Source organism: Lytechinus pictus, chromosome 19 (assembly GCF_037042905.1).
Source record: "Lytechinus pictus isolate F3 Inbred chromosome 19, Lp3.0, whole genome shotgun sequence".
Classification (NCBI taxonomy): Eukaryota; Metazoa; Echinodermata; class Echinoidea; order Temnopleuroida; family Toxopneustidae; genus Lytechinus; species Lytechinus pictus.
In genome coordinates, this window is record NC_087263.1 from 9,340,453 (window position 1) to 9,352,224 (window position 11,772).

The window sequence follows — 11,772 nt, forward strand, 5'->3', positions numbered from 1 at the left end:
ATTTTGTAAAACAATCAATATCAGTGGAATACACCACCAAAAATTATTCATTTATTTCAATTCACTGAACTTCTGTCATAAATGTGTACATACAGTATATTTATATATATATAATTTATACAGACACAGATATTACACTGTTAGAGTTAGGCACATACATATAGTGCACTTTCATCATAATACAGAAATACATTCATGTATAATATAGTACTAAACTGTTATAGCGAGGCACAGTGCACTGGTGTACTGTATTCACAATACACATTTACATACATGCATACAAATAATGTGGACACTATGGTCCATATTCTGAAGTCAGATTTAATTTAATCCCAGGTTTAAAGCAGTGGTTTCAGTATGGATAGCCGATAATGTCATAAATCTGTAACAGTATACCGGGTAATTTCAATGTATCAGCTCATTTTTCTCTCAAATCATTCTTAACTGCTTCGGAAGGATGAATAAGATAGCTTTCTTCACCATGACCAGCTAGGAAAGAGCACATTAATCATAAGAAATATTCAATGTAAGTACAAATTTTGACATTTTTGGCTTTCCATAAATTTTAGCAGAGTTTATACCATGGTCAAAGTTAAATCTGACTTCAGAATATGGCCCTATCAGTTTATAGTTAGGCAAAAACCTAAAGAATTTCCAATGAATACCTACATCCCTATTAAAAACCAAAATCGACGGGGTTGATTCCCTAAATGTACAAGTGTGACTTAATATTGCTTGTGGTACATAAAATATCACTGTACAATGTGTATGTTACATTATTGAGCATGAATTAAAGTCAGACCCATGGCTTCAATAGTAAAATACTCACAGAGGTGGCACTGTGGACATGCTTGTGAAATACATAGCCATGTCGATGACTTTGAGGGGTTTTCATTTGAATTCCTTGGCCTGAAGGTGGCTACGGTAAGCTTTACCAGTGTCTTCCATTTACTGTTTGATTTGTCATGTGCAAAATTAACATTAACAACAATTACAATAACAATAAAAAACATGAAAACCAAGTCATCACTATATTATATGGAACAATAACAATCATGGTAGTTTTCACACACAAGCCTTCATCCATTTACGCTGAATAATATATACGAAAATAGTTGTAAAACTAATTTCCAACATCTACATGCACGTACAGGTGTTTAGGTAGGTGCACATCGTTCTTTTAAAGAAATATAAAATGGTTGTCAATACTAAATACATGTATTGAAGATAATGTGCACATACACTGTGGGTGAGTAAATATCATCTGAATTACATATGCATATACATGTGTAGTGTGTCAGTCATGATTATTTTTTTTATTCAAATTTCCGATAATGCTGTCAACATTTCATGCTAATCATAAACGAATCCTTCATTTTTTTCATAATAAAGCACAGCACACAAAAATCATTTGAAATTCACATGCAAAAATACAAAATATATCTATGTCTTCATATGAAATTCTTCAGATTTTCTGGTCGGGTTTGTCATTACTTTTGGTAATGATAAACATATATATGTACCTGATTTCATAACAAACAATATACAAAAAAATTGTAGCAGTAATGTTTAATACAAAGTATAAAATTGTTACCCCCATAGGCCCATATTCTAATGACGGGTTTAATTCAAACTCTGGTCCTAAGTTGTAGTTTAACTATGGATAGCCAATTTGTGAAATAAATCTGTAACGATGTAGGTTCAATTTAGCAACTCATTTGGATCTCAATTAATTCTTAAATATCTGGGAATGATAAATAAGATAGGTGTCTTTACCAATAAAGAATCGGGAAAGAGCACAAGTAACATCTCAGAAACATACAATGTAAACAGAAATTTGACATTTTTGGCTTCCCATAATTTTAGCGCAGAATTAGACCATGGTCCAAGTTAAACCTGACTTCAGAATACGGGCCATAAAGTCCCTCGGTCCTCATCCTGTTTTGCCAAGATATTCCTCATATATCCACAAGTGCTCCATACATGCAGTGAAAATAGAACATAGGTCTGACCAGAGGTCACAGGTCATGTCATAGGTCAAGCCATTATTTTCCATTGGTGTCGATGCAACATGATGCAGAAAGACTTTAGAACAATTTTGGCAAAGTGTGGGATATATTGCACCATTGGAAACAACATACCTATTTTCATTCCTATCTTTTGTTTTCCGAGATGTTTTTTTCTTTTAACAAAGCAACAAAAATAAAATATCAATAACACTAATACACATTACCGGTAATATATCGCTATATAATATGCAGTCTTCATGTATATCACTTACAGAATTTTACTATCCTTGTATTAGCAAATCTTTGTTTACCCACAACCTATGTTACCTGCAACATTCTCCTCTCCCGGGGGAAATACCAATTTCACTGTCTGTTTGTTCAACAATTACAATGCATGGTAAAAATCTCATAAGCTCCTTTTATCAAATGAAAATTCATTTTATGAAAATAGTTGTAATCATCTATACACACATTTAGAACTAAGTAGAAATTTGAGACAAAATATACAACATATAAAGCGCGTCAGTAGAAAATTAAAAAAGTGAAAGCTACTGTGTATTTGAAAGATACCATAAATTCAATTACAGAAAACAGACAAAGTGTATGAAGCGTGGAATTCTCGTTTATAATGCCGTATATAAACATGCAACTATGAATTTAATGGAAAATGAATGACTTATTGATGACAAAGCAAGTGCTTGAAACAATACATGTTTGCACAAGCTTGTCTCCTAACCCATAAAACCAACATTGTGATTTAGCTTTAAATGGCAAACAATATAGAAGGGAACTGATTCTTTGATATTCCTATATACAGCCTTGGATCATTTCATTATCACACAATGAATTCCCAGACAGAAACAAAGCATAAACACCCTTTATTGGCAAGCTGCTGAAAAATGTGAAAAAAAGCAATTTTGGGGTAATAATTGGCACAATCGAACCTCTAATTTTTTGTAATCTCGTGACTCAGATATCACAAAAGCAAAGCTAAGATAGGTTTTTTTTATATGAAACTACATCAATGCACCAGACCTTTTTGATATTCTTCTTCAAAGCGGAAGCTCAATGCAAAGTACATATCGAAAGATCGTTCAATCTTTTTCAAAAGCTTTCTTGTTGCAGATGAGACTGACTCCTCTGTTACGTTCAGATCAAAACTTCCTTCCCATGGTGCATTTGGACTCTTACAGACCTTCCCATGATGCAATCCATCTGTCATAATCATTCCCGTGATGCATTGTAACTGTGACAAACCTTCCCACGATGCAATCCAACTGTCATAAACATTCCCATGATGCACTGCACCCGTCACAAACCTCCCCATGATGCACTGTAACTGTCACAATCCTTCCCATGATGCACTGCAAATGTCATAATCCTTCCCATGATGCATTGCAACTCTTATCTTTCCCATAATGCACTAGACAGCCTGGTCCAGTAGAGTCTGACTGACATCTTCATGACCGAAACCATTAGCGGGGAGATTGACATAGAGGCTTTCCCCGTTATCCATTTCATCGTCTCCTCGTTGAAGGAGATCCATGACACACTCGTGTATGAAGATATATTGTTTCTGTTAGATGAGCATGATTTAAGAAGACAAAGAACATAAGAAAGATTATTTACTGTAACAATTTCAGAATATTATAAAGTTACATTGTGCTTGACACAATTTTCAAATATACATGTAAATTAATCCATTCTTGTCGACTTGGGTAAATTTTTTGTTTCAATAAGAACAATGTGCAATATTCATCAATTTTTATATTTGATCCACATTAGAAATCTAATTGATGTTTAAGGCTTTGTTTATATTCAAAAGGCCACTGCAAAAATTATGATGTTTGTGATCCAATTTTTGAATAAATTGTAGTAAAATTTTATGCAAATATTGAGAAATGGAATATCTTACTGTAATAAAGTTCTAAATCATTATTATTAAATTATCATACTAATTCTATGTTCAAATTTGTGACTACGCTACCACCTCTTTTAGAATAAAAGGGAATTGAATATCTAGTCATAATGAATGTCATAGCAATGGTACGATTGACTATGATTTGAAATGAATTTGGCATTTAATAGAAAATACAGGCTTTCAAACATTCAGACTTGTTATAAATGTATTTATTCCTAGAGTTTTTCTTTTCATTTTTATTGATCAAATAAAAACATAATTACATAATCGAGACAAAGATTACATGAGTACACAAAACAGCATTAAAGATATATATATATATATATATATAAGAGAAAAAGGTTATTTTAAGCATTGAAATTAAATCTCAAATTTTTGAAATGTAGAGGAAGTTTGTTCTCTTTTTCTTAGCTGTGAAATATTCTAAATTCTTATTAGAACATTCAAAACATTATGTTTTGCTCTCTTCTAAGCCAAGAAACATTCAGATAAGGTGAATTACCTTGAAATTTGCAGACATAAAAATATTGTTTTAACAAAAGAAAGACATAAGTTAGAAATTTATCATCCTGCATGAATCAAACCTCCATTCAATTCAATTTGCATTTATTCATTCTTGATTAAAAAAACAAACAAATATAAAGCAAGATATGAGAAACTACATGTAAAACACAAGCAATAGTAAAAATGAAAATGAAATGGGGAACTACATAAATAAAGCCAAGAGGCGATGTATAAGCGCATTTCCAAGAATATTGATAACATGACATGGAATTCACTGTGGCATTCACTACCACAGGAGCTGAAGAACTCAAACTCTGCAACACCCTTTAAGGGCAACCTAAAATTGCATTTGTTCACCAGCAGGTACATGTACTTGGTTTGAAGCCATACATTTTTCCCCATTTGTAATTTACCCTTTCTTGTACTTCTCTTTATTTTAATGTTTTGCTCTCCTTTAAGTGCCTTGAGCATTTAATCAAAGTGGACAAGACACTATATAAATAATAATAATGATAATGGTATATTTACCCAGGGTAGCCACTTCAGTTCCGAAAACTGTTTTCCCAATGGGCCCTGCTATTATTATTACCCCGGCTAAGCTAGGCTACCTATTCAGGTGCACACAGCTGTTTGAGGATTTACTTCCTGCCGGTACCCATTTACCTCACCTGGGTTGAGTGCAGCACACTGTGGATGAATTCCTTGCTGAAAGAAACTACGCCATGGCTGGGATTCGAACCCACGACCCTCTGTTTCAAAGTCCGGAGACTAATCCACTGGGCCACGATATCATACATGTATGTATTATTACATGTATTATGACATGGTAAACTCAAATAAAAAGAATTGCTTACCTCAGTCTGTACCATGTGATTCCTTTGCATCCTCATCTCACATATGATACCAAAGATATCAATAAAATCATTCTCTTGCATGACTTGCATCAGACGATCAAGGGCGATATAGGTCCCCGTCCTACCAACACCGGCACTGCAATGATAATATATTAGCATTGGTAATAGATAGTGGTAATGGTAGTAGTAGTAGTAGTAGTAGTAGTAGTAGTAGAAGTAGTAGTAGTAGCAGTAGTAAAATTAGTAGTAGAAGTACATGTAGTAGTAGTAGTAGTAGCAGCAGCAGTAGTAGTAGTAGTAGTAGTAGTAGTAGCAGCAGCAGCAGCAGCAGCAGCAGCAGCAGCAGCAGCAGCAGCAGCAGCAGCAGCAGCAGCAGCAGTAGTAGTAGTAGTAGTAGTAGAAGTAGTAGTAGTAGCAGTAGTAAAATTAGTAGTAGAAGTACATGTAGTAGTAGTAGTAGTAGCAGCAGCAGTGGTAGTAGTAGTAGTAGTAGTAGCAGTAGCAGCAGCAGCAGCAGCAGCAGCAGCAGCAGCAGCAGCAGCAGCAGCAGCAGCAGCAGCAGCAGCAGCAGCAGCAGCAGCAGCAGCAGCAGCAGCAGCAGTAGTAGTAGTAGTAGAAGTAGTAGTAGCAGTAGTTGTAGGAGCAGCAGCAGCAGTAGTAGTAGTAACGTAGTAGTAGTAGCAGCAGCAGCAGCAGTAGTATTAATAGTATTAGTAATTGTCGTTGTTGTAGTAGAAGTACATGTAGTAGCAGTATTATCAGCAGTAGAAGTAGGAGTTATAACAGTATAGGTACTAACGGTATAAAGGGGAAGATAAGTAGTAGTAGTATAAAGGAATAGCATTAGGAGTAGTGTTAGGAGTAGTAGTAGGAGGAGGAGTAATACCAGCAACAGCAGCAGAAATAGTAAGAAGTTGTCGTAGTATTAGAAGATGTACATGTAGTAATAATGGTACTGATAGTTGTAGTGGATCTACATGTACCTCTAGTAAAATTATTATAGACTGGATGAGAAAATCCCTGCAATCTGATTGGTTGAGAGCTATGCAAGAATTTTTACTGGGCTGCATGAACGATATCCACTGTAACAAGATATCGCCCCCAAAATTCATTGTGATGTCATCGCGCACGTTTAAAATTTTAAACTTTCGATCAAGAGGCTGAAGGAATCAAATAAAGGATGCAAAATGGTCTGTAAGTACAAATAATTGTCATACATGTATTAGCTAATACATGTACATGTATGCCTGTTGCTGGTTAGTTGGGTAGTCCAGACATACGATCTACTGCCCTGGGCTGGCTGTGCACAGCCAAGCTAGCTAAGTTAGACGCTGCAGCAGGCCCAGGCAGCCGGCAGCTGAGGGCGTAGCCTTAGGCACTGGCCCCGGCGAGCCCCCGGGCATACACACACAGCTGCTGGGGGGGCTGAGGCTGCCTAAAGACTAAGTCAATGCAAAGCTGTATCTGGCATCATTGAGACTGAGTATGCCTTTGTGCCAACATATTATCAGGTGAGGCATACAAATTAATGTTCTCCAGGGTTATAAAGGGTCTGCATAACATTTTAGAATTTTCATGCATCCGGTAAAAATTTCATGCATCCAGTAAAAAAAATTATGCGTCCGGTAAAAACAATTATGCGTCCGGTAAAAAAAAATCATGCGTCCGGTAAATTCAATTTACTGGATGCATGAAATTATCATGCATCCGGTAAATCATTAATATTTTGGTTTATTCAATAAATTTTCTCCATTCTATGAAACAGATGATGCATGGGTTTCTTTCGTGGGTCTAAACGGTCTAAACCCACTCGGCTGCGCCTTGTGGGTTAAACCATGCCAAAGTTACCTCGTGCACACAGTTCCTACTGACCCACTCTAACCCATGCATCATTTGTATAATGAGAGACACTTATCTAGCCGAAGCTTAAATGCAAATTGTTTTCACTGTTCACAAATGTTGCAAAGCAAATGGCTTGTATGATCAAACTGCATGGTCAACATACAGTAGTATCCTGTTGGATTTATAACTCTAAGAATCACCAACTGCAACAACGATCACCATGATCAATACTATTTCAAGGACATTTCCAAAACTTTGCAAACGATTTCAACAATCTTTTAGAGAAAATGAAATGTAAGGCAAATCAGAAATGAGGTTAGTAGTTCCGCGAAACAGGAAATCATGGCTCCTTAAAGGTATTGTTTAACTTTGTGAGCAGCCGATTTAAAAAATTCTCAAACCAAGATGAAACATGTGTACAAGTGCATGTATTAGAACTAATAAACCCTGAAAACAACCATTATTGAGAATGAAAAGCTAAAACTACAAGGCAAACCCCGATTTTGTAAATAGGCGTCTTATACATGTAGATGCTTAAATAGTACACATAAGTGTATGGGATGAAATTAAGATGGTGTTTTCGGTCACTTTATATTTCAATTTTTGAAGCACTAAATAATTATTTTCTAACACAATTTTTTCTGGGCTTCATTTTTGTAACATATCACAGACACAGGTGACAAGTGTGACTTCTAGCTCAGATTTTTAAAAAGTCAAACCAATGTTAACCAATCAATTTAATGCTTGACTCACCTGCAGTGCGCCACAATCGGTTGTTCGCTGGCTTCTTTCCGGATTGCGTCGCGGACCGTCCGGACAAAGTCCAGCATGGTGATAGTGTGGTCTGGTACCCCATGGTCAGGCCAGGACATGAAGTGATACTGGGTCAGCTTTCGAATTTCATTCCCCTTCAGAGAGAGAGAGAGACGCACACACAGAGGACATTACTAAATGATCAGGATATGTTTAAGGGGGAATTTCACCCTGACAAAAAGTTTGTTGTAGAAATACCAGTAAGAATAAAATGTATAGGTGAAAATTTGAGGAAAATCCAGTAAAGATTAAGAAAGTTATAACAACAGGGGTGTGAGTGGTCACATATAAAAAGATCTGAAAAAAGCTGAAGAGTGTTGAAAAAGTCTGAAATAGAAAGAGCTCCCATACTTATTGTATGGAAGGTCAAAAATAAGCTGAAATTAAGATGAAAATCAAAACCAAAAAATCTGAAATCAGATAAAAATCTGAACTCTCACACCCCTGTAACAATTTCAAGTTTTTGATTTGTGACATCATATATACGAGCAACTGCCCCATATGTTCTGGAAGATAAAATGCATAAATTTCATTTTATTTAATGCTGCATGATGACTGAAAATTTCCTTCATTCATGAGTTAGTGTAAAATAATTTGTCCGTTGATATAATAAAGGTACAATAAACCCATTTTAATTCATTGATTTTTTTATTCACGATACATAAAGCTGCTCACATATGACGTCATATACATGTAAATCAAATCAAAGTTCTAATAACTTTTAAAATCTTTGATGTACATGTATTATCCTCAAACCTCCACCAATATTTTTCACTATTTTTATCTGCTATTTTAAAAAAAAATTTGGTCAGTGTGAACTTCCCCTTTAAAGGTTAAATCTGGTACTGGTTACAACAGAAAATAAATGTTCACAGAAAATGAACCAAACTTACACAGAATCATAAAAACCATGAATAAATGATATCTGCCAAAGAAGTTCAGGAAAAGGTATAATTACAGAGTAATGAGCACATGAAGATCAGAAAAAAAATTACTGGAAAATGCCCGTTTATTGTGTGGTCTCACATGTGGCTTCCTGTATTAGCTACACCAGGAAAAGCATGTGGTAATGAAATGAATATAAAATCAAGCAAACATGAATTACTTTAATTAAATTTTGTTGTCTGAAAAAGCGTGAGACGTATGATAAACAATTTGCTTCCAACCATTTTTTTTTTTATTCGATGTCTATTCCAGGACTCAAACTTTGCTTTAATAATTGATCAGGATTATGTTTAAAAGGGAACTTCACCAAGAAGATGGATTAGTTTCAATATAAGCAGAAATCAGGAAAAATATCTGAGAAGGTTTGATAAGAAACCATCCAAGAATAGGAGAATTATGAATCTTTAAACATTTGAATTTGTGATGTCATATGCAAGCAGCTCCCCATACATGTATATCACATGATACTAATTCCATAATCTCTGCTACTGTACATGTATTCTTATACAAAATTGCCATTGATTGAAATTAATAAACTTCTTTTCTTGATTAAAAACAGGAGTGCCATTTATTTTCTAAGTAAAAAAAATTGACTGTAAACAAGTTGAATGTGAATTAAAGGTGCCTTCCCCCTCCTCTTCAACTAATGTGAAATCTGGGGTGCACGTTAGACACAGAGGCCCGTATTCTGAAGTCTAGTTTAACCTAGACCATGGTCTAACTCTGTGCTAAAACTATGGGAAGCCAAAGTGTCAACATTTTTATTAAGTTGTATGTTTCTTATGTTTACTGTGCTCTTTCCTGATTCATCGATGGTAAAGACAATCATATATTTATACTTCCTAGACGATTATGAATGATTTGAGAGCCAAATGAGCTGAAATATCATATCTCTACTGTTAGTGATTTATGTAACAATTGGCTATCCATACTTAAACCACAACTTTAAACCTGAGTTTAAGTTAAACCCGACTTCAGAATACGGGCCAGAAACAACAGCTGCTGTGAAAGAAGATTTCAGTAACATCTCATCCACATGGAAAGTATACTTAATCTACATGTATATTATTGTGATACATTCAACTCCAGAGCATGCAATAGTTATTCATATTTACCTGTGCTACACTGAATTTTCTTTAACCCAGTTATTATACTGTTGTATAACTTATACAGAAACATGCAATAGTTTATTATATTTACCTGTGCTACACTGATTCTCCTATGACCCAATGATCATACTGTTGTATAACTTATACAGAAACATGCAATAGTTTATTATAATTACCTGTGCTACACTGAATTCTCCTATGACCCAATGATCATACTGTTGTATAACATACATATGTAATAGTTTATTATATTTACCTGTGCTACACAGAATTCTCTTATGACCCAGTGGTCATACTGTTGTATAACTTATTCAGAAACATGCAATAGTTCACTATATTTACCTGTGCTACACTGAATTCTCTTATGACCCAATGATCATACTGTTGTATTGCTTGTATAGAAACCTGTATCGATCCATAGGTAACAGGATTGTAATCAGCTGGCCAATATTGATGACATTTAATCTGAAATAAAGTCAGTCAAAACATAAAAGGTTAAAATTGACATTCACTTTACAAGATGCTCAATATCATTTGTTCATATTTTCATTTTATCATTGAGATTGGGTGAAGATTCGTCCCATACAAGCAATTTTATACATGTACATGTACATGTAGCTACAAGAATCTAGTACTCACCTTTAAATCTAACAAAATGACCATTAAATCATTTGAACATGATATACTTGAAGAATGACAGTTGGCCCTACATGTATGTTGGTGATATAACATTTGCTGCTGCAATATTTTTTCCAATCTTAATATCTCAGAAGGCATAGGGTTAGAGTTAGGATTATAAGTAGTGTTTGGTTTAGAAAAATGTAAATATAAGGATTAGGGTTTACTTAGTTTTAGATTTAGATTTTTCGCTTGGCTTAACGTGCAGATTTTCCATCAGAGCCATTGTTGCCAGAGCAAATGTCACGGAACCCCCATGTGAGTATCAGACTTATTTATGATTAGACCAAAAAGGAATTACATTTATAAGAGTTAGCCGCAAAATAAAGACAACCGCACACCTTACGATTGATCTGCGACCCGATTTTGGAATGAAACCTAGTAGAATTTGACGCTAGTACTGAGAAATGGAATATCTTATTGTGTAATGTAATCTTCTAAATCATCGTACGAATCCCTATGTTGAAATCTGTGACTGTGCTATCATCCTTATTAGAATAAAAGCGAATGTAATATCTAGTCGTAATGACGTCATAGCAATCATACGATTGGTTGCGATTTGAAACTAATTTGGCCTTTACTCCAAAATAAATGCTCGCAATCATCCAATATTGTCATATTAGTTTCCTTTCAATTAATTTGAACCTCAAATAAGAGAATACTTTTCATTCAAATTTTAACAAAAAGAGCAAATTGCAATTTGTTCAGAAATCGCATCGTGAGCCAGTCGTAAGGTGTGCGGTTGCCTTAAGGAAAACAAACAAAACATCTTGGGAACCAATATCCCGAAAGTTATCTAGAATCATCTCACCTTGCCCTTTTCTACAAGTTGAGTTAACATGACGACGATTGAAGTATTCTTCTCCCATATCATCCTCCACACATCGTCGACCGTCCCCGGTAGAGGACCTTGGCAGGCGATGAATTCTCGCGGCGAGTTGAATCCGGGCATGTAATTTGCGTTGATGTAATCAGAATCCGGCTCGTCGGCGAGCGCTGCCAGCTTGACACGTGAATGCTCGTCTGTTTCGGGAAGTCAGGTTTCAAAGGTTTCAAAATCAGGGTGATATTTAATTTTCATTATTGCGAATAAGAAT

General features: G+C 35.2%; 1 protein-coding gene across 1 annotated transcript in view; it reads right to left on the bottom strand.

Moving 5' to 3' along the window:
- Nucleotides 1–430: 430 nt before the first annotated feature.
- Nucleotides 431–11,772, bottom strand: part of LOC129283071 (receptor-type tyrosine-protein phosphatase beta-like) — a 100,729-nt gene continuing 89,387 nt past the window's right edge. The window contains exons 48-52 of the mRNA XM_064113748.1: nucleotides 11,487–11,698; nucleotides 10,340–10,462; nucleotides 7,884–8,038; nucleotides 5,289–5,424; nucleotides 431–3,585 (exon numbers count right to left, since the gene is read on the bottom strand). Of these exons, the coding sequence (XP_063969818.1) occupies nucleotides 3,433–3,585; nucleotides 5,289–5,424; nucleotides 7,884–8,038; nucleotides 10,340–10,462; nucleotides 11,487–11,698 (779 nt within the window). The 3' untranslated portion in view covers nucleotides 431–3,432. The remainder of the gene's footprint in view (nucleotides 3,586–5,288; nucleotides 5,425–7,883; nucleotides 8,039–10,339; nucleotides 10,463–11,486; nucleotides 11,699–11,772) is intronic.